The sequence below is a fragment of the Frieseomelitta varia genome, unplaced genomic scaffold (genome assembly GCF_011392965.1).
Source record: "Frieseomelitta varia isolate USP_RPSP 00005682 unplaced genomic scaffold, Fvar_1.2 scaffold_53, whole genome shotgun sequence".
Classification (NCBI taxonomy): Eukaryota; Metazoa; Arthropoda; class Insecta; order Hymenoptera; family Apidae; genus Frieseomelitta; species Frieseomelitta varia.
The window spans coordinates 17,860-43,401 of record NW_025110290.1 but is presented as its reverse complement, the minus strand read 5'-3'; the positions used below and the strand labels follow the sequence as shown (position 1 = coordinate 43,401).

At 42.9% G+C, this 25,542-nt stretch overlaps 4 protein-coding genes across 16 annotated transcripts; 3 read left to right on the top strand and 1 right to left on the bottom strand.

The window, feature by feature from the left end:
* Positions 1-941: 941 nt before the first annotated feature.
* LOC122533427 (centrosomal protein of 164 kDa) lies at positions 942-16,801 on the top strand. Of its 11 annotated transcripts, none has more exons than XM_043663088.1 (12): positions 945-1,236; positions 3,749-4,012; positions 7,601-8,368; positions 8,442-9,460; positions 9,545-9,964; positions 11,232-11,542; positions 12,190-12,623; positions 13,559-13,731; positions 14,122-14,353; positions 14,569-14,763; positions 14,833-15,058; positions 16,234-16,801. In XM_043663088.1, the coding sequence occupies exons 1-12, from the start codon at positions 1,158-1,160 to the stop codon at positions 16,238-16,240; spliced, it is 4,128 nt and encodes a 1,375-aa protein (XP_043519023.1). In that variant the 5' UTR covers positions 945-1,157; the 3' UTR covers positions 16,241-16,801. The 11 variants fall into 11 exon arrangements, 9 of the variants coding, with proteins under 9 accessions (XP_043519027.1, XP_043519026.1, XP_043519025.1 ...); XM_043663084.1 differs by having other exon boundaries at positions 14,833-15,229; positions 15,800-16,801; XR_006307714.1 differs by lacking the exon at positions 16,234-16,801 and having other exon boundaries at positions 943-1,236; positions 14,589-14,763; positions 14,877-14,971.
* Positions 16,802-18,023: 1,222 nt separating this feature from the next.
* On the bottom strand, positions 18,024-19,541 carry LOC122533431. The gene is made up of 4 exons (XM_043663095.1): positions 19,415-19,541; positions 19,096-19,349; positions 18,900-19,019; positions 18,024-18,824 (listed from the first exon to the last, which is right to left on the bottom strand). Exons 1-4 carry the CDS (start codon positions 19,491-19,493, stop codon positions 18,564-18,566), a joined length of 714 nt encoding a protein of 237 aa, XP_043519030.1. The 5' UTR covers positions 19,494-19,541; the 3' UTR covers positions 18,024-18,563.
* A 251-nt stretch (positions 19,542-19,792) lies between these two features.
* Positions 19,793-21,601, top strand: LOC122533433. Its single transcript, XM_043663100.1, has 3 exons — positions 19,793-19,958; positions 20,432-20,718; positions 20,811-21,601. Exons 1-3 carry the CDS (start codon positions 19,796-19,798, stop codon positions 20,931-20,933), a joined length of 573 nt encoding a protein of 190 aa, XP_043519035.1. The 5' UTR covers positions 19,793-19,795; the 3' UTR covers positions 20,934-21,601.
* A 147-nt stretch (positions 21,602-21,748) lies between these two features.
* LOC122533432 (H2.0-like homeobox protein) lies at positions 21,749-25,430 on the top strand. Of its 3 annotated transcripts, XM_043663098.1 has the most exons (5): positions 21,752-22,226; positions 22,257-22,418; positions 22,818-23,033; positions 23,986-24,176; positions 25,193-25,430. In XM_043663098.1, the coding sequence occupies exons 2-5, from the start codon at positions 22,313-22,315 to the stop codon at positions 25,382-25,384; spliced, it is 705 nt and encodes a 234-aa protein (XP_043519033.1). In that variant the 5' UTR covers positions 21,752-22,226; positions 22,257-22,312; the 3' UTR covers positions 25,385-25,430. The 3 variants fall into 3 exon arrangements, with proteins under 3 accessions (XP_043519034.1, XP_043519031.1, XP_043519033.1); XM_043663099.1 differs by having other exon boundaries at positions 21,749-22,418; positions 22,839-23,033; XM_043663096.1 differs by having other exon boundaries at positions 21,751-22,418.
* The last annotated feature ends 112 nt before the right edge of the window (positions 25,431-25,542 follow it).

Below are 25,542 nucleotides of genomic sequence, written 5' to 3'. Positions count from 1 at the left end.
TAAAATATTTATATTTGTCACCTTGTAGAAGAAATAGTCTCTATTTATATTTGTTGATCGATATCTTTTGCTTTTATACTATGCTCGTTATTATTACACACATTCTTAAATCGTTGAATTTACAAGCTTTTAGGTTAAAGATTACTCATAAAAACCGAGTATAGAAATAAATTTTGATCCGTTTCTTTTCTAAAAAACATCAACATTGCTTCCAAAGAATAATAGATTGCATTTAAAATGTCAGAGTTGTAATGTCTTATTCATTCGCTTTTAAGTAATATATTTACGATTTGACTTCGTTTCAATCATCAAGTATTTAGGTATAATATTCCAGTATATAGAGCGCAGCAGTCACGCCACTGCATTGACATATTCGAATACACAAAAGAGGGTGACCATCAGTAAGAAAGGCACGTTATAGCTATATTTTTACTTATAAATTCGTCAAATTCGCCAAATACACAACAGCGTCGAACACTGCGACATCTAGACACTGGCATTCGTAAATTCATTGAAAACAATCCAGCACTGTTAAAATCAAGTTTCATTCAAATTCATTTCGAGTCGAGGAGCTCGAGCAAGTAGAGTCGATGCGGCGAGGTCATCTCCATTTCGGTCGGCCTATTCTCTTCACGGTTTCGCCGAACGCGGGGGCGCGTTCCACTCCAATTCTCCGCGATGCGAATCAACCTATATAATAAGAGGAAAAGAAACGGGGGAGGGAACAGAAAAAAAAAAGGGGGGAAAAAGACCGAGTGGAAGTCGGTGCAGCTGGATCGAGATATTTCCCGCGCGGCGATGCCAACAAGAACGGTATGCAGGCTTTTCGGTTAATCGATAAGACAGTTGCCGCTGGCTGTAACTCGTTTCCTTATCATTGGCCTAGTTCGAGGTCAGGCTACCGGGGGCGCTGTACGCTTCGTGCTCGCGCTCCTCCTTCCACCGCCTACGTTCAAGTCGAATTGAACGTTGACGGTCGTCGGCGACAGGCCTCGTCAGCGGAGCGAAAACGTCTCGCGTGCACGCGTCGGTCGTTACGGAAAATGACGTTCATCGGTCCACGCGACTCTTCGGTGTATTGCCCGATGTCCAGGCACGTCCGCGTTTGACGTGTTATGTGAACCTCTTACACTTGGGATACGGCTGTTCGCGCTAGCATGAGCATTTCTCAGGAGAGCGCAGCCACGATTGTATGCAAGGAGATCTTCGACGGCGCCTCGAATCCGTCAGACGAAGGTACGTGAACAACCGTGTACTCGCTCGATCCACATTTTCTCACATTTCCTCCCTCGCGTTCTCGATCGATGTAGCACCACCGGGTGGTTTTCTTCGCTCGCCGCCGATTGTCATCCACGATTTCAGCTCCCTCCCCACCCCCTCCCCCTCCTCCCTCCCTCCCTTCCTTCCTCTCTCTTTCTTGGTTTTTTCTTTTTCCTTTTTCCTTTTCCCCTTTCCTTCGTTCTTTTTCTGCCTCTCGTCAATCCTTGGAAACGAACGATTCGGCAATCGCCGATTTGTTTCGTCATGTTGCGTTTGTTCACCCTCCGTCCGGTTCCTCGGGGTTATCGACGACTCGGACCACGAAACAGTTAATTAGTTTAGCCAATGGTTAAACAATGCACACCGAGCATTTGGTCAACGTGTCCCGTGGAAAAAGAAAACGTCGGGGAAGTATTTTCCCGAGTGTTCACGATCCAGAGAAACAGCACGCAGTTTTTACAGGTTTCTCGTGTTTTTTTTTACGAGTCGCCATTTCGAGAACACGTATCTTTTTAAAACGTAGGATCTTAGGCCGTCTTTTTATACGAATTTTACGATTGCGACGTCTTTACGCTCATCTTTCGACATATGAGAGAGAAAGAAAAAAGAAAGAGAGAGAGAGAGAGAGAGAGAGAAAGAAAGAAAAATGACGACTTGAAAACAAAAAGTATACTCGGGGAAAGGCCAACCTAAGTTTGCTCGCGAGCCAATGACCGGGGCGAAAAAAAAATCTTCACAATAATCTTGATATGCAAAAAGTCAGGGACAAAGCGACAAAAGGTCGAATAGTTTCGGCGGTGAGTTTCCTTGTTTATTTACACCCTGGTCGGACGGGAACACTGAGCTCGTACCCCTAGCATGGCGAGGAAAATCAATAGAATCCGCAGTGCGGCGAAAGTTTTGTCATAAGCCTCGAGGACCTCCACCCTTGCTATCTGTACCACCGGTTAGATTTACATGAGACAAAGTCCCCCGTCGAACGAACGGTAGTAAGTAGAATTCACGCCGCGGATTATCTTGTAAATTTCGCGCGATTATTCTTGCAAAATGTCAGCGAAATGTTCGCCCGTTGCCACTGTCATGGCTACGAAATTTTATCCACCGCGTGAAAGACAGATGCGTGGCGGTTTCCCCCGTGCCCGGAGCCACCTGTCAAAGACTTCCATGATGGAATTTTTAATCGGCCCTCTTTTGTACCGCTGTCGTCGCGGTTTGACTTTGCCAAGAAAGTGCAAAGCATTCAAGCTCGAATGTTCGGCTGCCTGGCTGTTAAATGAATATTTCATCGTTCACGTTGTTTCCACTTCCGTTGAACTGCGTTATTTCAGTCGCTTCCGAACGTGACTTTATGGCCGCTGCAATTAATTGCCGTGCGAACGAATCGCAAACGGATGCCCGGATGTTAATAAAGGTAGACGAACTCATGGGAAAAAAAAGCAGCTCTTTTGTTGCAGATGGAAATCAATAAACGGGCTCGATGTTTGCCGATCCGAGTTCTCGCGTTTTAACTGAACTCGAGCGTAAATTATAATTGAGAAGCAATTGACGTATCTCTGACGCGACGAAATGTATAATTAAACAGAATGGTATAATTATTGGATTCATTTCTTTTTTTTTTTTTTTTTTTATGCGTCTTCGATTTATTACGTTCTCCTAGTAATTCTGCTGGTCAATATTTGGAGCCGATTAATTTTAGGTCCTTCACCTGTACGTACAGGCAACTTTATAACAGTATAATAAAGTTGATTAATATGGATCAGTTTTAAATTTATTCAGACAAACATAATGGGAATACCGATCGACGAATGTTTAATTTATCATTAACTGACTTGCAATTTGACACGTCAGTTCCTTGTTACGAGGGAAGCTTTTACTTTACGCTCGGTTGTATTGTGGCTAATGTTAATAGATAATACTTTTCGCAATTTTCTCTTTCCGAGTTCCATATTGCCACGTGTACTTCCACCTTGTCTACAGTCGATTGTACATCGTTACACTTTGCGTACAGCTGCCCAGAGAACCTTGAAATTACTCGTGTCACCAGCTTGTTAATGCTTTCCTTCGTTACTTATCGACTATGGATATTTATAGTACCCAATAGTTTATAAATTCCATTCCGCGACAAGGTGTAAAAATCCATCCTCGTCGGGGTTTCGTCGCGTGAACGGTACTCGGAGGAATCAAACGATGCCCGCATAGAAGTTATCGAGCGGAGAACTTCTTTTATTTTCTGCTCGTCTTTGTTCTTCGCAAATCCTTGACCTTGTTCAACGTTTCGTAAAAAAAAAAGAAAAAAAAGAAAAAAAAAAAAAGGAAAACGCTCGATGGACACGTATGTGTGTACACGGGCGTTAGAAGGTCGGAACGAGAAACGTAAGGCAGTAAGTGCACGTTTCCAGGCAAATTAATACCCATGCGTCCCGAACGAGGCTCACGGTCCACCGCCCTGTTTTGTAATCAACTAATGGAGCACGTGTGCTTTTTCCAGAGGTGCTCGAATATGCGAGGCGCTTGGGAATCGACCCGGACACAGAACCGCACCTCCTGAGTTTGGCTCGGGAGGGCCTGATGGCGGCCCTCCCGAAGGGATGGTTACCATGCTTCCACGAGACCAGCGGCGCCTGGTACTACTATCAGGCATCCACCGGAATCACCACCTGGCAACATCCTCTGGACGCTGTGTACAAGGAGATGGTCGAGCAAGCCAGGGCTGGCAACGCTAGACCTGGTAATCCCAGGCAAATCAGCGTTGGTACGGATTGCCTCGTCATTACGGCTGAATGGAAAATATAGGATTAACCCTTTGCACATGGACTGTTATCACTTGATTGCACTTAGCGCTTTAGATAGAGACAAAGACTGATTAACCGATGCATCATCCACTCCTCTTTATTAGTACGCAATTAGCCGATAGAAGGATAGATCGCGAGTGTTGTTATCGAATGGCACAATTTGTGCTTGCCTCTTGTTCTGCGACCGGCACATTACTATATACAGTATTTACTATACTATAATACCATACACTGTATTTATAGTATATAGTATTATATTTATAGTATAATACTATATACTATATTTACCGTACTGTAATATAGTATTTCATATAGTCTACTACAGTACTTTTTCGTACTGTAGTAAGTTTAAATTAGTTCAGAAATATAAGTAAGCAGACTATGAAACAGTATACTATACCGTAGTATTTACTATACTATAGTATAGTATTTCATAGTCATCGTAGAGTTGTAGAACGTGTAGAGCCGACGAGAAGACTGATCACAAAATGACACACGATGTAATATTTTTTTATTTATTCGACGACTGGCTACTCCAAACTAAACGGGGTAGATTATTTATCGAACCACGCTCTATATTCGCGTTTTGTACATGTATGTAGATCATGGTGTATAAATAAAGCATAATGTGCGTATCATCGAATCGTAATGGCATGATTATTTTTCTTTTGTATCTTTGTGCCAGATAGTGCGGTAAGAGAGTCGTGCAAAGGGTTAAACCTCCCGCACTCGAAATGGACACAGACTGCTGTAATTGTTATTTCGTAAAAATCGGTATAAAAATCCCCACGATTCGCAACGAGCAACAAACTTTTTTCTTTCTGGTTTTCCGACTCTGACTTTTACAACGATAACAGCATAAGCGTTTCAACGATATGTGTTTTGGCCTGCGTCGTGTCGATATCTCTTGCATTCGAACTTATCGAACGCAAACGCGTGTAAACAAGATAAAAGACAATCGCACCTGCTCAGAGATCGAACTTTCGTTGCTTCCTTGTTCTTTCTCTTTTTCGAAATTGGACGCGTGCCCGTGAATTTTCGTGTCGTTGAATCGTGTCGCTGTCGAAGTCGAAAACGCAACAGTTTGCCCATGGTGCGATTAACCAGACGGTGCACGTTTCGAAAAACATCTGCTTTCGCCAAAGGCTTCAATTGCCAAAGTTTCTCATTTTACGTGAATCTCTCGTCTCGCTTAATTGCATCTAGCAGTGTGTATCATCTGCTCTGCGGTGCCAAGCCTCCGCTATCAAAACAACGAGGACCTGTTTGCCAATGAAAACCGGGGACTGGCTTCTCGTCAATCGCGTCAATTCGTATTTTTAGGTTTTTGCAGGCGAAACAGATCGGCCACTGTCTCTGAAATTCATTCTCGCCGTCTTCTCGATTTCTTCAATTTCGATTTCGTAATTGTCGCGTTCGGCCGCACACGAACATCCAGCAGATTCGCGCCAATTACGTAAAAGAGGGAATATCTTCTCGCTTTCGACCTTGGAGCATCGAGTTCGTGCAATTACAGACCGCTTCTTTTCCAATGACCGCAGCTCGCCGAGCCTCTGGTTTGTTGGCTCGAGTATTTTACGTAACGTCGCGCACAGCGTGTAAGTTTCTCGGTTCAAGCTTTATGTAACATTTCGATTCGCGTGCGTGTAACGCGATAGAATCGCGCGACCGAAACTCCTTCGTTTATTAATTATTTGCCAATACGTGTATCGATTCGCCGTTCAGCGTTAATCTTATCGACGTGCCACTTTCCCCCGTTTGCCTTTGCGCAACAAACACGATAATCGTTCCTCGAGTGTGAATTAATTCTTTCGTCAATGTTCGATTTTGTTTCTCGTAGAACGTGGCCAGTGAACGAACCGAGGTTGAAAGTTGTTCGCTGCGATCGTTTCGAGGACGACACGAGCAAATTTGTCGCGCGATATCTTCGGCTGGATGCGGACGCGCGTGGAGAGAACCCTTGAAAATCTTTCGAGCCGGTCCTTGCACGTTCGTTCGTGGTACTCACGTGTCGGTGCACTCGCTCGTGAAAGTACATAATGGTTGCTTGAACGTGGATCCGTCCAATTATCGCGTCCCCATCCATCGAACGCGAATCATTCAGTCGATGTTGCGATCTTTGCCGTCTCTCGCTCGAAAGCTGCTGACACGGTCATCGCTCAAAGGGGTTCAACTGGCGAATTTTATTAAATTTTTTCTTTCTTTTTTTTCTTTTTTTTTTCTAATAACGAAACAACGACATTACGATGAACTTTTACGAGACCGTGTCTTTCGTTCGAAATATTGTCACTGAATTGCATAGAGCTCTATCATTAGCCAGGAATGGAAAGCACTGTTTAAAGCCGCGTCAATTCGTGGCTTTTGTGGCCTAGACAGAGCTATACGGCTGTGAAAAGTCAATATTTGTTGGCAGTTCGTTCCCTTTGATATTCTTTTCTTTCTTTCTTTTTTTTTTTTTTCCTTTTTTCTCACGCCGGAAACAGCAGCAGATCAAAGGCGTGCTAGTCTAAAGGGCAAAGTTTCTTTAAATCTGATCCTATCGTGGGCTCTTGGTAACCGTATAGGAAAAATAATATTCCCCGCTCACTGCGACGCGTGCCGATGGGAAAGATTCGCGGTGAGTCGTGTTTCACGTCGATTAATGATATTTTATTGCGATTCCGAGTTAATAATGAATTAATAACAAACTCTCGATGAAAGATAAAAAGTGGAACAGTTGTAAAACATTATTTGTTAGTTGCACGACGGAAGAAATTTGCTCTTTGATACAGAAATATCTTAATTCGAGCGAAGAGTAGAAATATGCGATAGAGAATTTAATCAGAAGTTGTAAAGCAGCAAGGTCTATAAGTAAATACATACTTCCTACTCGATGGTATCACCTGTTAGTGAATTCGTCGTGTATCGATGTTGTCACGTATATATACACGGACCTATTCGTTATCTACTTTCCCTTGTTACGACTGACACGGTCGTTCATTTCTATACACACCTATCTCTTTTGCGAAATGACACGTTTTGTCCGTTCAAAGTCTCCTGAATCGGTGTAACAAATTCGACGCTATTTAGCATTCGCTTGCCTTTTGTCTTTTTTCGAGCAGCAAAAGAAAATCGTCACGAAAGGGGATGGCGGGAGGGAAAAAGAAGGCGTAACGTTTTAGATGCAACATTGCGCTCTTTGCTGTTAATAATAATCGCTTTCGCACACTTTCGAGCTTTCTAGGCATATTTTCTTATCCATTTCATCGCTGTCCCTCTCTCGACTCTGTTGCGAGTGTTAAAAAGAGGAAAAAAAGAGAAGAAAAAAAAAAGAAAGAGTGGAAAAAAGAGGAGAAAACAGTCGTTGACTCGCTCGCGAGAGAACGTTGACGCTGTCGGCTCTTTTCACTCGAGAGGGTCATCGTGAGCGGGGAAAAGTTTGCCCGCGTTCTTTCTCTGATCCTTGCAACGACCATCGACTCTTATCTCTTCCGAGCTTTTCCTCTCTCGACACACAGCGTAGCGACACACAGCGTCAGGAATCTATGTAAAGTGTGTTTTCTGATCAGTAGAAGAGGACTCGAAGACAACAGCGAAGGATCTCGAGTCGCACGAGGAAGCAACTTTGCCCAAGGAGGCTTCCTCGGCGAAGGAAGCCTCCGTAAAACAATCTGTCAAGACCAATCCGCCGCCAACCAGGATACCTACCAAGTTGACACCATTGAAAAAGTTTGAGAAAACGGATGGCGCGAGGAAGAAAGATCTCGCGGGCCAAGAGACACAACAGTTGAAAATTGATAATCCCCTGGCGACCAACAGAGCCGCCAGGGACTACACGAACCTCAGGTTTCAAGATCCGAGGTTCTACGAGTGTCCTAAGCTTTTGGAAACGGTCGCGTCAACCGCCGCTGTCGACACGACCACGTCTGCCATGCCGAAACACGAGATAGATCTAAAGGAAGTGTTGAAGAGATCGGAGTCTCTCAGCCCGAGACACGAGAAAGACTGGGAACAGTTGTCCAGTAGGTTTAGCTCCGAAGAAAATATCATCGACATCGATAAGCTCAGTGTCACCGCGTTGGCCAGGTCGGAAAAGTCTGAAAAGTCTGAGAAGTTCGACAAGGAGAAGCACCCGAGCCAGTTTGGCCAACAGAAGGAACTGACTCTGAGTGGCGGGGGGACTATGTTTCTGAAGAGCAACAGGAGCAGGGACACTACTCCCAGTCACGAAGGTGCTAAACTGGACGACTTCAGGACCATGCTGATCCCGGACGAGAGCAGCAACGTCGGCGGGGACAAGTTGAAATCGATTCTCAGGGAGAAACAGTCGGAAGATGGTAAGGTAACATGCATGTAGCGTTACTGTCACATTGTCGCGAATTATTGAATTCTTTTTTTACCGGTTACCAACAGATGACAGACCAGTGGACGAAGAACGGAAAAGCGTGCGCTTCGACATAGAAAAAGAATTGGACATCAGGTTCACCTATTCGAGGTCCGAGGACGACTCCGAGTCCGAGTCGGAGGAACAGGAGGAGGTTCAGATAGGTCTTTCGAACCAAGACATCGATTGGACCCCGTTGTCGCAGAAATCGAGTTGCCAAAGATTCAGCGGCGAGTCGAAAGAGGAATCCGAGGATAAGGACGACGGTAGTAACGTGAAAAGGAGTCCGTCGTCGGAGAAAATCGTGGGCAAGAGGTTCGTCGTTCGGAACGTCCCGGAGAACGAGCATCGTAAACGATTTGTCCTTCAGAACGTTTCCGAGAAGGAGCATCGCATGCAAATGACCAGGGACAGTCTGTCCGGGGAGAGCTTGTCGAGGGAGAGCAGCCTCGATTACACGTATACCAATAAATTCAATAAAATCAAAAATATCGATCTGATATCGAAAAGCGAGACCACCGAGTTCAGTGATTCGGAGGTGCGCCATAGGAGCAAATCAAAAGTCGATTGCCCGCGGAACGAGCAAACCGACGACGACGACACCTCGGACGTTCCTAGAGTTTATCGCGAGCTCGACCACGCGGAGAAGGAACGCGGCGAAACTGGAGGTGGTGGGAAACTGGAGCAAAGCAGGAACTCCAAGAGCGAGGCCATCGAGCACATTTCCGATTCTGACGCGCGCCGGAAGAGCAAGTCGAAAGTCGATTTCTCGAGAAACGAACAAACCGACGATGGTACCTCGGACTTTCCTAGACATTGTCGCGAGGCTGACGGGAAGCAGGAGCAGAGCAAGGACTTGGAGGAAGCGAAAACGAAATTGAGCCAGGAGCATCAGAGGGAGATCGAAGCCTTGAGAAAGGAGTACAAGGATAAGCTGGAGCAAACGAAGAGGGAGCTGGAGGAGAATTACGTGGAGCAGAAGAAGCAGCTAGAGAAAAACTTGAGCGACAAGTTGGAGGATTTGAGACGGAAAATGGTCGAGAAGGTATTTCACAACGTCGTTTGATCTAACTTTCAAATTGTTGCACGATCGTTATCATTCTCTCTCTCTCTCTCTTTTTTTTTCAAGGAGGAACGAGAGATTCAAAAGTTGATCGCCGAGATGGACGAGGCTAAATTGGAAAACTTGAGGAAGGTAAAGACCGAATTGGAAATATGTTACGAAAAGGAGAGACAAGAGATTCTTGCTAATCTAAAGACGGAACTCGATGAAAGAAAGGGCGAGCTGTTGGAACTGCGGAACCAGGAGATAGGGAAATTGGAGAACGAACACGAACGCGACCTGGACGAGGAGAAACTTGCGAAGCTCAGCGAGATCAAACTGACGAAACAACACTCCGCGAGAATCAAAGCCATGAAGATGGAACTGGACAAAGAGTTCGACGAAGTACGCTCTCAGTTGCGTGTGCAGCAGAGGGAGAGCATTTCAAAAATCACGGAGAAACACGAGAATCGCTTGGTTGAAATTCTGCGCGATTTTAGAACCAATGTGAGTCGACGATGTCTTCGTGTAATTTTGCACTTTTGCTGAACTTTTTTTTCGCTTCTTTTTGTTATTACTATTTTAACGTCCATTGCTTCTTAAGGACATCGGGTTATGTATATAATACGAACGACGAACGTTATGCAATATGGTTAGTTAACTCGTTAGACGTAATTTTTTTTCCGCGAACGCAATTACCAGCTACTTTGACGTAAATAAATACGACATTCGATTCCCTAACTTCGTCCACAATTGTTCGAGCTATTCTCGTAGAGTAACTTTAACACAAATGCTTCTAAATTCTTGTCGCATTCGGAAATATTACAAGTAGTATCTCGAATCCACATTCTTATGTTAATGCTCACACCTAAACTGACACGATATGTTGATTATATACAGGGTGTCCGTAAAGTCTCTTTACAATTTCAAAAATTTATTACAAAGGCAAATGGAAGACAGATAAGTGGAAATTATTACAAAATGAGACGTATATAGTTAAGTTTTTTTCTGCCTCATTTAATACATCTCTAATGGGCACCATTAGTTGCACAAAGCACATCAAGAAGGTACTCGATCAATGTTTTCTTCAGATGTTCCTGTCCCTATAAATTTCTTGTGCCATGCACGAATCGATGGACGTGACGGTGGACCTCTTCCATACTTAGTTCTGAAGTTTCACTAAGTCTGCAGATCCGATTTGGTTTCAATAAACTATAATTCACACTGTACCTTCTCTTGAGTAATAGCCATTTTGTAAGGAGTTCATTTAACAGTATCTTATTCATCGACAGGGTACCTGAAATGCAATGTGATAAAAACCTTGATAACCACTGAGTACATGGAACAAAAATATCTCATCAATTGTCTTTGTAATAAACTGACACTGACACGATATGTTGAAGATGTCGTGTATCGAACAAAAATATAAGATATCGCAGAGGATCTAAAGCAGAGGATCACCGATGCCATTGCCACCAATGATGAGAGTATGCTTCAACGAACATGGCAAGAAATCGAGTACTATCTTGATGAACAAGGAAAAAGAGAAACTTAAATATATACGTCTCATTTTGTAATAATTTCCACTTATCTGTCTTTTCATTTGCCTTTGTAATAAATTTTTGAAATTGTAAAGAGACTTTGTGGACAGCCTGTATATTGATACACGCATGCATCTGAAAGAATTACTCCAATTTATTCCCGACGCAACGAGAAACGAGGAGCTCGAGGAAAAGATGACTTAAAGAAGAAGAATTCGCTGTTACGATTTCAGGAGGATCGCACTCGCAAGATGTACAATCAGCGGTTGGAGGAGATCCGGGCCGATTTCTGGCGCGAGGCGGAAAAAGAAGCGAAGAAGCAGACGGGGAAAGATAGCGAATTCGAAAAGATGCGCTGTGAAAAGCGGCTGCTACAGGACAAGTACGTCGCGTTGAAGGAGAAGTATATGAAGCTGAAAAAGGAGGTTCGTTTGGCTCTCGAGAAGAGGAGCAAAAGGAAGGAGGGATACACGACGGCCTCGGAGACCGAGAGGTCAACGTCCACGAGAACGAGAACCGACAGGACCGAATCGTCCGAACAAAAGTGAGTTCGAGCTCAGATCTGATTAGCTTCGCCAATTTCCCTCCCGGTCGGCACGGTTTTGCTTTTCCAGTAATAGTTGCTGCAACACTCGGCAATCTCATTGCAATATTTTAGGATGTCGCGCGATTGTGTAGCGACGTTGTACAAGAGGAGGGCGCGTGAGATCAGAGAAACGAATTGAATCGCGAATGGTTGACGTGTTGGCTCGCGCTCTGAACTACTTGTACGTGCCATGACTTTAACAAATCGGTCGGAAGCACAGCTCTTTTTTCTTTTTTTTTTCTTTTTTTCTTTTTCACCTACGTGTTTACGATATTTATATCTATATTTGGTATTTACATCATTGGTGTTCGCTGTTAGTGTTAAGTTCTTGCACATCCATTCTCCTCGTCACCGATTCCAGTACCTTCATAGTTGATGTCACTCTTGACGGAGCACGTTCGTTACCCTTGTACACCGTGTATGTTTCTCGTGTTTCGATGACAAAATCCAACATATATATATATACATATCTGTTTGTAAATGACGATTGACAGTCGTTTGAGATTTTGTTATTTGCGTAGCGAAATAGAAACTGTGAAGGTACTCCCTCATGTTCATGCGATTCGCCCTAATGTCTGGCTATAGGCCTTAAATCGTGCTCGCAGTAACCCACTACGAAACGCGCACTCGAGCTCGGCGACGACGAACAGTAAAGCGCACGAGACTCAGACGACCACGAGCGAGCTGTCGGAAAAATTACACGATCCGAACGAACCGAACGCTCAGAAGGCGAACTCGGGGTTTCAGAAGAGCGCAGCTACGTCGAACGCGAAGAACGTGAGATTCCATTCCGACGACACGAGCATCGCCAGCGAGACGAACGCGAACACGACCACCACGCAGAAGAATATCAGCAAGAAAGTGACCACCGCCGCGAAACCTACCGCTGCCACCGGAAACAATATTAATAACAATAACAACAATCTCGAGAATCCGGTCGAGAACATTAGGAAGCAATTGGAAAAGCTCGAGGATCTCGGTGATCAGTTGCCAAGCAACGAAACGGCCTATACATTGCGATATCCTTTCCAAGACAAAGGTAACTCTCTTCGGGAGATATATATATATATATATATATATATATATATATATATTTTTTTTTTAGCAATGTGAATGTTCTAAAAACGGACGAAGTGTGTTCCCGATCCAAGGTGGCGATTCTAGATGAAAAAATAAGTCTCAGAATAAAATTTTTTCATTTAAAGCTCCGTTTACAAAAAGACATTTGAGTTTGAAAATTTATCAAGTATACTTGAATTTGGTTAATTCTAGATTAGACACAGGAGCTTGTTACGTGCAAAAGTAAATGAAAATTTTTCCGTTCAAATCCTGTTTTCAAGGAAATAAGGAGGACTTTGAACGTGTTTAATTAAGAATCGACTTGACTAGGCGTTGAAGTTGAATATTCTTCGAAAATGAAGCTTCTGACTTAATTTCGCGGATGGAAGAACCTTCTATTCTGACTAGTGATTCTTTCGGCTTATTTTTTAATCTAGAATCATTTCTGGTTGTGTCATTGAGAACACATTGTATATTCATTTATTTTCTGGTTTAAATGGTATATCAATTAAAATTCACAGCTTAATCGCTTTCATTATTCCGATTCATTTGTATAATCCGATATAAATGTGGATCTCTTTTTTTATCAGTAATTTATTTCTCGTAATTGCCAATATTTTCATTTTTATCTCTTAAATTTAAGACTGGATTATTATTTGTTTTTTTTTTCCCCTCCTAGGCATCTATACACTCTACTTTAGCTAGCGGCTTGTACTCTCTCACCCGCTCGTAAGTGCACAATTAGATTTTTAATTTCTTTCCTATCGTCACGACTCGAGCGTGTCCTCGTTGGTTTTTCTCCTTTATTTCGTTACACTTTTTTTTTTTTTTCTTCTTGCACGCCGCGTTTACCGGCATTGCCTGTGTACGAGCTAATAACGATGGCATCGGAAAGGATTTTGCTCGATTTTTTAGCACCGGTGAACGCCTCTTCGGAGCTGGAGTTCTTCCGGCATCGGATTCACGTCGAAAGAGATTCAGTGAAGAGGGCTCGGGAGGCACTTCGTCACCAAGAGAACGTGTTCCAGGGACGACAGAGGGCTTGGAAGCAACGTAGCGTTCGAGCATCCCTCGAGCAATTAATTAAGGTATAGCTACCTCAACGCTAGAACTACCGACGAAAATGTATAATATTTATAGCAAAGAAATTCAAGCGCAAGGTACAAGAAAAAATTAATAACGCAACAAAGGATACAAGCTTCTATTAATGTATTTGATTAAAAGTCACTCGAGTGTAAAATACACTGCTGTAAATATGTGAAATTTCCATAGAAAATTAGAAATTAGTCATTTTGACTGCTTTCTAGTGTGTAACTACGTCACACGAAATTTTCCTAAGATATCGTATTTAATATATATATATTTTTACCAATAGTATTCGTTTTACTTTGTTAGTTGTGCTAAGATATTTACAAGAATAGAAACCATAGTTACCTAGATGACCTACAGGCAATCAATCTATTAATTTTCGTATTCAGGAGGAACGCGAGCTCTCGGACATGGAAGTGAATTTGCATCGAACCAAGAGCCTCCTGGGCGAGAAAGTGATCCATCTGAGGCATTTGGAACAATCCCTGGAACGAGTGGTTAATGCGAAAACCAACGAAAACGACGCGACTGCGGCGAAGAACGAGGAACTGACGTTGAGCGATATGTCCAGCGTGAGCAGTGGTATCAGTTCAACCGATTTGACAACCGACACGTTCATAGGTAAGAGAATCCGACAGATTCTCCCTCTTTCTATCCCGCTGTCAGTTATATATTCTTTGATTGCCTCCCACTCCTTCGTTAAATTTGTTGGTTTGTTTTCACAAATTATTTCCCACTCGGTCCGCTCGAACCAACCGCTGCCTGCCCCTTTTCGTTCATTTCTTTCCACTCAAGAATTTGTTTTCGATCTTGTGGTCTTGATCCTTCGTACTCAGACAAACCGGATCACTACCAGGAGTCGACGGAAATCATTGCCAACCTGGAAAACCTAAACTCGGAAATACGTGAGATCTGGGGCGTGCTGAATAAACGCCAGGACACGAACGTACCACCGCCGCCGACATTGATGTACTCTTATTTGCGATGGCTACGTTTCCATCATCTTACGGCCGAGTCGAATAACATACAAGGTGAGCACGGGTCCGTCGTTTGGACAACGTCGCGGAGAAGATTTCTAACGTCGCCTAAACTCTTTTCAGGGACATTCGGCACCCCGAATATTCAGTCGAACATTCTGTCTCAGTTAACAGTCACGCAGCCACCAACGCCTAACACGCAAAACATCATCGCCCAATATGGCCCTAACAGCGGTTTCACCACCAGCGTTTGCACCGTTGAGAAAAATCCCTCGAACCTGATGGAGAGAACGTGGAATCTACGGGATTGGCTGCGACAGACTTGCGTCGAGAGCAAAGATCAGTCCAGGTCGAACGATACTATAAAACACGGTCCACAGTCCATCGAAAAATTTGGTTCCAAACGGCATACGCTAGGCGACACCGGTACCCGTTTCGTTGACGTAGATTCGATGTATCTACACGTGTTTCTAAACCAATTCAAGAAAACGTGTTTTCGTTAATCGTTCCCCTTTTCTCTTCTTCTGTACAGGGTGTCCCGGGTTTTTCCCGCCAAACTTCTAGAGGCCAAAAGAAGAAGAAAAATGTTATATGAAATTTGCGAATTAACGCTTTGTTACAGAGATATAAACAAATAATGATAAATAGTTACTCACTATTTTTTAAGGACTCATTTCAAAATGATGTCCTTCTGCTCGGATACAAGCTTGACGTCGATGAAAAACTGAATTTATCGCTCTGTGCAGTGTCTCAGTATTTTTAATACGCTGCGCAAGATCTTCGTACGAAGTCACTTCGGTCGAGTAAACTTTTGTTTCAAAATACCACGTACCGGTTTACGTTGTTACATCGGATAGATCTGTGTTGATCGACGCTCATTTCCAATCATGAAACAGGCTCGTGCAAAGAAAAGGAATGACTGAAATACTGAAACTCACAGTCAGTAAAATACCAAGTTTATCCATTTTTGATTATATCTCTGTAACAAAGCGTCGATTCGCAAATTTCATATAACATTTTTCTCTTCCTCTTTTGGCCCCTAGAACAAGCTCTCGCAGCTTGGCGGGAAAATCCCGGGACACCCTGTATATGTATATCGTGACAAGTCGTTTGGAAGCGAGAATTTCGATCGAAATTCGTCGTCAAATGAGTTTCGGATCGCGTGTGCCCGTCTTGGCGGAGTCTATTGCGCTGATTCGAGAACCTCCTTTTTGCTTGTTCCTATCGAGTTCAGTTCGTTTCATCGCTGAAGCTACGACAAAGACTGCAACGAGGCACGTTTACAGAAAACGCAACAGGCTCGTCGTCTCGAGCGGTCTGAAACCGAACGCGGCAGCCTCGAGGCGACGCTGTTGCAAACGTGCGCGTAACCGCGCGTTACATTCTCGAGACGCTCGGTCGCGTCGGCGTTCCTTGAAACTGTATATGCCGTGACAGCAGCCTACTGGACGATGCGATTATTATTTCGCCCAGCAAACGATCGTCAGGCAACTGTTCGTTTAATAGTCAACTTTAACATTACAGCGGATGACCATGTAAAAGCGGAAGAGCTTTCGTAAAAGGGAAACGAACGAATCATCGCGCCCGTTCAGCATGCGAGAAGCTCGTGAGTCGTTGAGGAAGCGAGTAAGCCGGAATTGCGCGAGTTTGCGCAAAGAAGCTGGCGTTAGGCGCGGCGAAGTTCTCTGCTACGTGTGTAAATAAGAATTTTCTCGATAGCCGGTAATAGGTCGATACGATCCGCTGGTTCCTCCCCACCCTCCCCCCTTCTCACCCTCCGAACAGTCTGTTTGAACCTTTATATATATTTTCGAGATGGATTTTTCCGCGTAACGTAACGAGAATGTATAAATATGCGTACATCCTATATCGTATATATATACGTTTACTATAAATATACATGTATCGGATATTTCGAATTATTTGACGTAATCGCGTTCGAGACGGATAATGTGATAAAACCGACGGCGTCATCTTCGAACGTAACGAGAAGTGTCGAACCGGTTTTCCTTTTATCAGATCAGTATGTGATATGTGAATCAAAAATTGTCAACGGAAAGACTTAGCTTTTGTATCGAGTTAATTGATCATTCGTGTATGTTGTAAGTTCCACACCGCGCTTAGGCAGAGAGAGAGAGAGAGAGAGAGTGTGTGAGAGAGAGAGAGAGAGAGAGAGATATTCATAGACGATTCTTCGACGATCCGTCGACAACTTCATCGAAATTCGAACTTGGAGCGCGTCCGAAGTTCTCTGCTGCGATTTACTACGATGTCCCTCGAATGCCAAAGTTTCATAATTATCGACTTTGTAAACTGACTCGCGCGTAATTACGGTGTTGTTTTACACGCCGTACGTAAGGGAAACGTAGAGAAACGATTTTTGGATCGATCCAGATCACCCAGAAGCGACTAACAATTAACAATTATACATTATCGTATCGATTCGTTGATTTTAGAAACGTTCAATCGACATTTAATCTTCGACAGCATATATTAGGCCGCAATAATTCTGATCTCATTAGGTGTATAGTGTAGAGCGATTGTAGTTTCTACACTGTGAAACGTGACAGTATACATTCGAAAGTCTGTGACACGTGGCTACATCGTAGAAGACCATCCCCGGGTAATTTCGCGAGAAAACTTGTTTCAAAGTAAGTAGTTGTTGCTCGAGCGGTTACTTCTTCCTTGTTACAAATCTTGTCATTCTCGACGTTTCATTCAACTCATTCTTTTTACTTAGCAAACGGTCCTGATATTAACCGTAAGAACAGCGATCGAAACAACCTATATAGTTGATTTTTCATCGATTAAATAATGCCGATAGGACATTGAGTCGATATTCGGGAATTGTAGGGTCACTTTATGACGTTCGACTTACGAATATTTCAAGGAGTAGAGATTTTTCATTAGCACCGTCCTTACGAATCATACATTTCTCCGTGAAAGACACGGTATCACGTAAACGGTTCGTTGCCTCGGAAGTTGGTAAATTAAGGCACGTTACAACCGACGGTCCTGCGTTTATTTAATCAGTCGTATGGTGCTTCATACCACAGTGCAATAATTTGCGAATAGTTCGTTTCGTAAACTCGATTTGCGCAGTTTCGTTGCGTAACCCGATATTATGTCTCTCGCACAATGCGTTTTACAGAAACATCGATGGAATATCTTGTTAATCCCCGCTGAAGAGCCGCGTTGAACACTCTGGCAACGCGATCGGGATTACTTCGATTTCACGCGTCCACGATCCATACGCGTTTTTTCTTGTGCAACGTAACAGGAGACAAAATGTTATTTGTAAAAATTAAAACGACTTGAAGCAATATGATTTTATTTGAGATGATTGGGACGGGTGCGCTCGCAGCCATCTTGCGTATGGTTCGAGGTACAAGGGGGTATTACCAAACTTAATTCACCGATGTTCGTGTTCAAACGAACGGGACATACTTGAAGAAGAGAAGAAGATAGTTTTGACTTCACTGCTCTCTTCTTTTCGTTCGTCGACGCATGCTTCTGGAACGTCAGGGACGTTGCTTAAATTGCAACGTTGAGTAAATTAATTTTGGAATACCTTGTATATTCTGTAATATAGTATATATTTGTATGGACGCAAATATATATGCTATGCGCAAAACCAACACCTTGATCCCCCAGCAATATTCCATGTTACACGCATATTACAGTTTTAAAACGAAGTCTCAACTATTTTCCTTTCGACGCTGACACGCGAATTTAGCCTCGTAGAGTGTGTATCTCTGGGGAAAAAAATTCCTGCATCGCCTCTGTCGTCGTTTTCTCTCTCAGGCCGGAGTTAAAGTTAAACAAACTACACAAGCCGATATCAATAGCTATTGCTAGGAAAATAAACTGCAGTCGGTATGCGTGTTTTCGCATCCGTCGCTGTTTTCCTCGAACTCGTCTCTGCTGGGCAACCAGGCAGTCAGTCGACGCGGTCGAACTCGATCTTCATTTTTTAGGAAACTCTGCGCCGCCGTTATCACCGGGCTGATTTTACACACGAGCAGTCGGGTACACGCCGAATCGGTGCCGTCTATCCTTTCGATCAATCGGTTCGGCAGATTTTCATCGTAAGCTTGCTCGATCAAGTCCTGTATCTGAAAAGAAAGCGTCCCTGTTACCTCGCAGCTCTCTGTACTCCCTACGTTTTTTATATTCAAATTCAGACTCACTTTCTCGCTCTTGCTCTCCGTGATAAGTTTAGCTGGATCCCAAGACGAAGTGTCAGCCACGTCTTCCAGATTCCTGGCGATGTTTCCCTCCGGAGCTTTCAGATTGAACAACGAACTTATCTGCAATCGTCGACAGAAGCTCGTGATTATTTCGTGTCGGAATACGTCTCGCGTGATAAGACACAGATCAACGGACCATTTGCGCGAGAAATATGACACTGTTCACAGCAATGGCTGTCACTTTCTGCGAGTCCAGGCCGAACAGGCGAAAGAACGCGGACACGACGTTCGAAGGGCCAAAATTTCCTTTCTCCCTTGTTTCGTCACCCTCTCCTCGCCTTCCCTTCTGTTTACCGTCTAAACTCTTCGCAACCAGATCAGCGATGTTCCTCGCGGTCTCCAGATAATTCGTCGCGTATTCCAACCCTGTTTTTATCTTGTCGAGGACACCTGCGAATTGAAGTGCAGTTAACGAATTGATCGATCGAGCCACGGTTAAACTTTGCCCAACCAACCGTCGTCCTCTCGAGGTAAACCGGAGGCACAGATCGCTATAGCAGAAACGCAGAAGGAGACGCGTAAAATCTTCTCCATCGTGTCGCGGCCGAGGCTTTTTCACCAATGAGAATTACACTCGACCTGGTTCTAACGGATGTTAATTGCTCGTTCCATTTCCGCCTTGTTGATCTGTGACGTTCTTGTTCCTAGTTTTGCCGCGTTGATGACAACGATTCTCGCTCTGTCGGCCAAGCGACGAGAGACAGGATCTTCAGACTCGGAGAGGAATTGTTTCTCGTCTACCTTTCCGCACTAGTACGAAACGAACTTTGCCGGTGGAACTAACGTCGTTTAACGACTCGCACCACGGAAATTGTAAACTACATACATCGTTCGACATGAATGTGAACGCGATATCCAACGCGTTTCTGTTGCTATCTCTCTACTCGACTGTTGCATCGGCAAACCGAACGTCGTTTTACACGCAGGAAGTGTACTGTCTGAGCGAACTGCCGATGAGCAAACTGATTCAAATAAAGTCTTCTCTCGCGGACGAGGCAGGTAAATCTATTTCAAATCTTAACACGTGGTCGATACGACCAATTTGTAATTTTTGTTAGACATTTTACTGACCGCGTAAAACAGCGTATTGTTAAATTTATTATTTAGACAATATTTCGTATATAAATATATAAATAAACATAGGTCCGTTGTATTATAGAGTTTCTCTATTTTTTTTTTAATTTCACTGTCCCTGATGGAAATTTTTTTATCGTCGGTTATAATTCTAGCGTTGAAAACATGCGACTCGAACAGGTAATTTTTTTTTTATTTTTATTCTCTTATTGATTAATAATGATACATCTACAATTGGCCTTCTTTTTAGGCCAACCAACAGATTTGATATAATGTATGATATAGCGATGTTTCTTCAGTATTGCGTATATAACGATTAACAATTAATTAGCAGTTAGGAAGGTCTAATGGTATCGGTTGAACAGGTAATTGAATTTAATTGAAATGTATGAGTGTAGATGTTGCGAAGGAAGACGTGCAAACGGAGGGAATGTCAAGCAGAACGTTTTCTTCGTTATCGTCGCCTGTTGCACAGCCGTTGAAAAGAACGAGCAGAAAGCCAATGAGACGATACGAGGACTATCACGAGGAAAAGGGCAAGGACACGAAAATTTCGAAGATATTCCAATTGTCGGTCACGGCGCTTTCGTTCCTCGCTTTCGGCGGTTATCTGCTCACTCTTATAATAACGGCAATGCGTCAAAACGGTGGAAACGCGGGCAACGGAAACGTTATAGTGTTCTCAGTGAGTGGATTTCTGGATATACGCGATCGAAATTGAGAAGCAAAGCCGTTTTCAGACAGTTTTCTAGACACAGAGATTGTTTCGGATTTCAGAATCTGCAGGGTTTGCAGAGCTACGTTCGTCCAAAAAGAGACGTCGATCCGTCAGAGGACGAGGTTGAGAAGTTGTACCACGGAATGATCCTGCTGTCCAGATCTTACGCAATGTACAATTAATGGACGAGTAAATAAGAATTTACGCTCTTTGGGTACCGCTGAACTTTCTCTGGTAATAAAATCTCAGACGTTAGAAAATTTAATCTTTTTATGTTGGAGGGACAGGTCTGTTGATTGAACACGAGATTACGAGAGGGGGAAATTTGCGATCGCGATCTCGGCGAACTCAATTAGGGATTCGCTTATCTCTGATTCGCCGGACTCTTGAAAATCCTAAAACCTAATAAAATCGAATAGAGGATCACGGTGTGTACATATCCCGAAGAATATTCTTAGCATGTGGGTAGAGGCTGCTTCAAACATGGCTCTTCAAATAAACACCTAAGTGACTGTATACTCCGAAAGTCTGCCTGCAAAGATAACCATATGGCTTCCAGAGATATCATCGGCCATACGTCTCTATGCTATTATTCCACGGACATGTATAACTCGAATAGCATACCTATTTTTATTTCCCGGAATCTTTATTCCATCGCTGTTTCCTCCTAATCGACGAAGATTACCAATTACGTTTAAGACGTTTCTACCCGTGGCTGTTCGACGTAATCGAATTTATTCAATGGCAGCGGTAGCAGTTGTTTAGTAGAATATATAAAAAAAATATATATATAATTTCTATCGAAAGACGATCATAAAGAATTGTAATCTGTATAATAAATGACATCCGAATAAAATGGAATTGTATCTAGTTGTTTTCTAGATTACACTCTTTTGTACAACTTGTTCCTTTGAATCTCTTTTCGTTGATTTACTTTTCACTGATAATTTGTCTCGTCTATTCTATTTAATATTTATTTGGTAAAATTACATCGAATCCGGGAGTTCTTCCGAGCGATGCTCCATCGAATCTGACATCAGACTCATCGTCCTTCAGAGACCAATCTTCAGTGAGCCACGCCTACAGCGTTTCTGTAGGCCAATCCCACGTACGAAATTGCAGCGAGCTCTCCGATCACTTCTTTCTTTCTTTCTTTTTTTTTTTTTTTCCTTTTTAAACCACGCTGAACATGGCAGGAACTACTCCTCCGCTCGTTCATCCCGATGCACTTCCGTGAAAGTCATTCGTTTAGCCCCCTGACCATTTTCATTGACGCCGGCCGACTGATAATCCCGTCGTCTTCTATTTGCGATCGGCCGGAGAATCGTACCATTGTCGGAAGTGCCTGTTTTGGATCATGACACAAACTCTGTGATACAGTGGAGTGCGCTCTCGTGCCCGTGATTTATTTGGATTGCGATTTTGAGTGAAGCATTGTTGGAAAATGTCGTAGTCGTCAAAAGTGCAAGAGAGAGAGAGAGAGAGACAGAGAGAGAGAGAGAGGGGCTGACAGGGTAACTAATATCTCGCGCGAGAGTCAGTTCAAAGGGAAGAGACGAAAATGAACGAAGTGAAAACCCGCGTTGTGGATGGTACAAATTGTTCGAAGGCACTGAAGTTCGGTGTGGAGCGTATATTGTCGGACGAAATCTCCTCGAAGAGAACAGGTAACAAAACACAAAAACGCGTTCCTCTTCATTTCCAACAATATTGAAATTGACTCGATCATCAAACTTGACATCGCGCTGACATCGTTTGACCCGTACGTACGTGGTCAGCTTTTAACCACTTGCGCTGGCAATTGATCGCGGACCATAACGAGCGACGAAACCGTATTACAACAATTCGTCGCTTTCTTTTAAATGATTGAAAAGTAATAAATTTATTGTTTGTTTTGCCTGGTCTGTACTTAAATATACTTGAAATCGAGAAAATATTGCATACTCGGGACAAAAAGTTCTCGACGTGTGTCATTTCAGCGCAAGAGGTTAAATAAAAAAGAGAAAGAAATGTATATGAAAATACTTAAAAAAAAAAAAAAAAAAAAAACGTATGTGTTTCGAAAGATATATTTAGGCTACTTCCAGTGCAATTTTCTACGGTGCGATGCCCTTGTCCGGGAGGTTGCGTCAGGTGCGAGGCCCTTCGAATTTACCCTCCGTTCTCTTACGTTCAAACGACCATCTCTGGTGGAAGTTATGCGAGCATCAATCACGGAAACGGAGTGGTCGAAAATTATACAAATATTTATCGACCTGCTCCGCTTCGACCTGTTCCCAGAGGTGAGTATAGCGATAGTCTGCAAAATTATTTTCCGTCTTCACTGTTACACTGTTTAAAATTAGTAGATTAATCGTCCAATGAATTTTTCGGATCCTCACGATCATTTTAGGAGATGATCGGAAAGCCGCAGTTCGTGCGACGAACACATTGCGTCATTGACAAATGCGACCATATGGACTACTGTCCTCTCTCCGAATACTCGACAGCAAGTAGGGCAAAATATTTACGCGCCAGTGTATTCCCGTGTTTCCTGTTCGTGTTTAAACGACATCTTAAGTGCCACCGTTCGTTTATGGCCGGTGTAAACAGCGGTTTCGTCGTACTCCTCGGTTAGATAAAAAAAGTCGGGAAACGTCGAAAAACTGCCCTTTGCTTTTTTCTCATTCGAATCGTGTAACAACAATATATCATAAAAGAAAAGAAAAAAAAGAAAGAGAAAGTACCAATCAATTCGATCGCTCAGCGTCGGCGGCTAACAATAGAATAAGCAAGAATTTATCGATAGAAGTTGCACTTTCAAACGGTAGCATAAAGCTCCCGAAATAAGTATGACCTTACTAACTGTTGGCCATCCGATTCATACGGGGAGGACCGTACCAACCAGAGAGAGAACCACACTGTTTAAACTCGTACACATGTTGTATACTTCTGTAGGGCTGTAAATCAGCCAGAAGTACCCAATCTTGGAGGCCTCTTGTTCGGGTATAAGATCTGTTGAAACAGACACCCATCCTACTAAGGCCACCGTTTACATCATGTCAAGCCCCCCCCCCCCCCCCCCCCCTCCCCCTTTTAATTTGTAATCTCGCACTTGCGTTCACCGCGACGAAACGCTCTCTGCATCTGTTTCATCAAACGGAGCCAAGTCCCCGTTTTCTTTTCTGCATTGCTCTGTGCCGAGGATGCCACGGGCGTTTTTGAAACATTCGGCCTTCTTTCGAACTTTTGCAGTTCCAATGTCGTCCGCCTCGACACCGAGCAACCAATCGGAGACCAATACCAGAAGGAAGAGATCGTGGTCGAGGGCCGTGTTCAGTTCTCTGCAACGGAAGGGATTGGAGCGACGATTCTCTCTGCAAAAGTACATCACGAAACCGGATAGGCGGCAACTCGCTGCCACTCTAGGCTTGACCGACGCACAAGTATAACGTCAAATTACGGGGGGATTTTCTGGTAATCCAGCCTTAGGAAATCAATTTTTTCTCTTTTTTACATTTTCTCAAAGTATGTACTTACGGAAATTTCTGTGTAAAAGGATTTGTTTGAATTCGTAAAAGTTGTAGATGTTTAAAGGAAACGGTGTACTGCTTGTAACGTAAGTATGAATATTTTTGTACAACGGGTAACAAAAACTTCAAATGTGTTTTTCTCAAAAAATATTTTATTTTATAATGTTATTATTATTTTATGTTTTATTTTTTGTACTGCTGATTGCAAGTATGAATATTTTTGTACAACGGGTAAATGTGTTTTTCTCAAAAAATATTTTATTTTATAATTTATGTTATTATTTATATTATTATTTATTATTGTATTATTATTATTTTATGTTTTATTTTTTGTACTGCTGATTGCAAGTATGAATATTTTTGTACAACGGGTAACAGAAACTTCAAATGTGTTTCTCTCAAATTCATATTTTTTTAACTGGCTGACGGGATATTTCACGCTTTAGTTGTTGACCGATTGACTTGAAATTTACGGAAGATCTCTACCGTTGGATGCACCTTTATCGTATGAATGCGATTTTATTTTTTTTTTACCACCCAAAGGATGAAAAGCACAAGGAAAATCGATATTTAAACTTCAAAAATCTACCATTTCTTTAATTTTCGAAATTTTGCTGTTTAATTTTCGTTTCAAATAACCAGATGGACCGGAAATCATGTCAGCTATTCGAACCCGTTTTTAAAAACATACTTTACCAAAGGCTATGTAATTTCCACAATTTTCATTAATTTCGTTAAAAGAAAATTGTGTGATTATTCTTTAAGTATGAATAAATCCGTGTGCGAAGACTGCATACCAAAACGTATCATGGTTTCCTTAGAAAAGTCGATTCTTATAAGCCGGATTACCAGAATACCCTATTAAATTGCGAGCGTAGAGCGATCTCGGAACGATCGAATTCTAGAACTGGGTGTTCTGTCCTCTTCAGGTGAAAGTCTGGTTTCAAAATCGGCGAATGAAGTGGCGACACACGAAGGAGAGCGAGAGCGCTGTCCTGTCGAATCCCGACGCCCAGAAGGAATCGGCGAAAAAGTTGACGAAGGACAACGCGAAGAACGCGACGACTGAAAAGACTGTTTCGGAGGACGAGGAGGACATTGAGATCGAAGTTGACGTGTGAATTTAAAAAATATATATTTATGACGTTCGGATGCTAGTTTGTAATCTGCAACGGCAAGATTTTAAATAAATTCTGGTTAAATAAAGTTTATACGTAAAACAACTTCGGCCTGTTTATTCCGAATTCGACGCTCACTTCACTAGTGTTCCGATTTGCAT

Excerpts from the sequence above, each read along its gene's own strand:
- LOC122533427 (XM_043663084.1), top strand. The coding sequence starts at position 1,158 with ATGAGCATTTCTCAGGAGAGCGCAGCCACGATTGTATGCAAGGAGATC. Across the intron at positions 1,237-3,748 it reads CTCGAATCCGTCAGACGAAG|AGGTGCTCGAATATGCGAGG; the intron begins GTACGTGAACAA and ends TGCTTTTTCCAG. Across the intron at positions 13,732-14,121 it reads CCCTCGAGCAATTAATTAAG|GAGGAACGCGAGCTCTCGGA; the intron begins GTATAGCTACCT and ends TTTCGTATTCAG.
- LOC122533431 (XM_043663095.1), bottom strand. The coding sequence starts at position 19,493 with ATGGAGAAGATTTTACGCGTCTCCTTCTGCGTTTCTGCTATAGCGATC. Across the intron at positions 19,350-19,414 it reads TTTACCTCGAGAGGACGACG|GTGTCCTCGACAAGATAAAA; the intron begins GTTGGTTGGGCA and ends TTCAATTCGCAG. Across the intron at positions 18,825-18,899 it reads CGGAGAGCAAGAGCGAGAAA|ATACAGGACTTGATCGAGCA; the intron begins GTGAGTCTGAAT and ends CTTTCTTTTCAG.
- LOC122533433 (XM_043663100.1), top strand. The coding sequence starts at position 19,796 with ATGAATGTGAACGCGATATCCAACGCGTTTCTGTTGCTATCTCTCTAC. Across the intron at positions 19,959-20,431 it reads TTCTCTCGCGGACGAGGCAG|ATGTTGCGAAGGAAGACGTG; the intron begins GTAAATCTATTT and ends GTATGAGTGTAG. Across the intron at positions 20,719-20,810 it reads GAAACGTTATAGTGTTCTCA|AATCTGCAGGGTTTGCAGAG; the intron begins GTGAGTGGATTT and ends TTCGGATTTCAG.
- LOC122533432 (XM_043663096.1), top strand. The coding sequence starts at position 22,313 with ATGAACGAAGTGAAAACCCGCGTTGTGGATGGTACAAATTGTTCGAAG. Across the intron at positions 22,419-22,817 it reads AATCTCCTCGAAGAGAACAG|ATATATTTAGGCTACTTCCA; the intron begins GTAACAAAACAC and ends GTGTTTCGAAAG. Across the intron at positions 24,177-25,192 it reads TAGGCTTGACCGACGCACAA|GTGAAAGTCTGGTTTCAAAA; the intron begins GTATAACGTCAA and ends TGTCCTCTTCAG.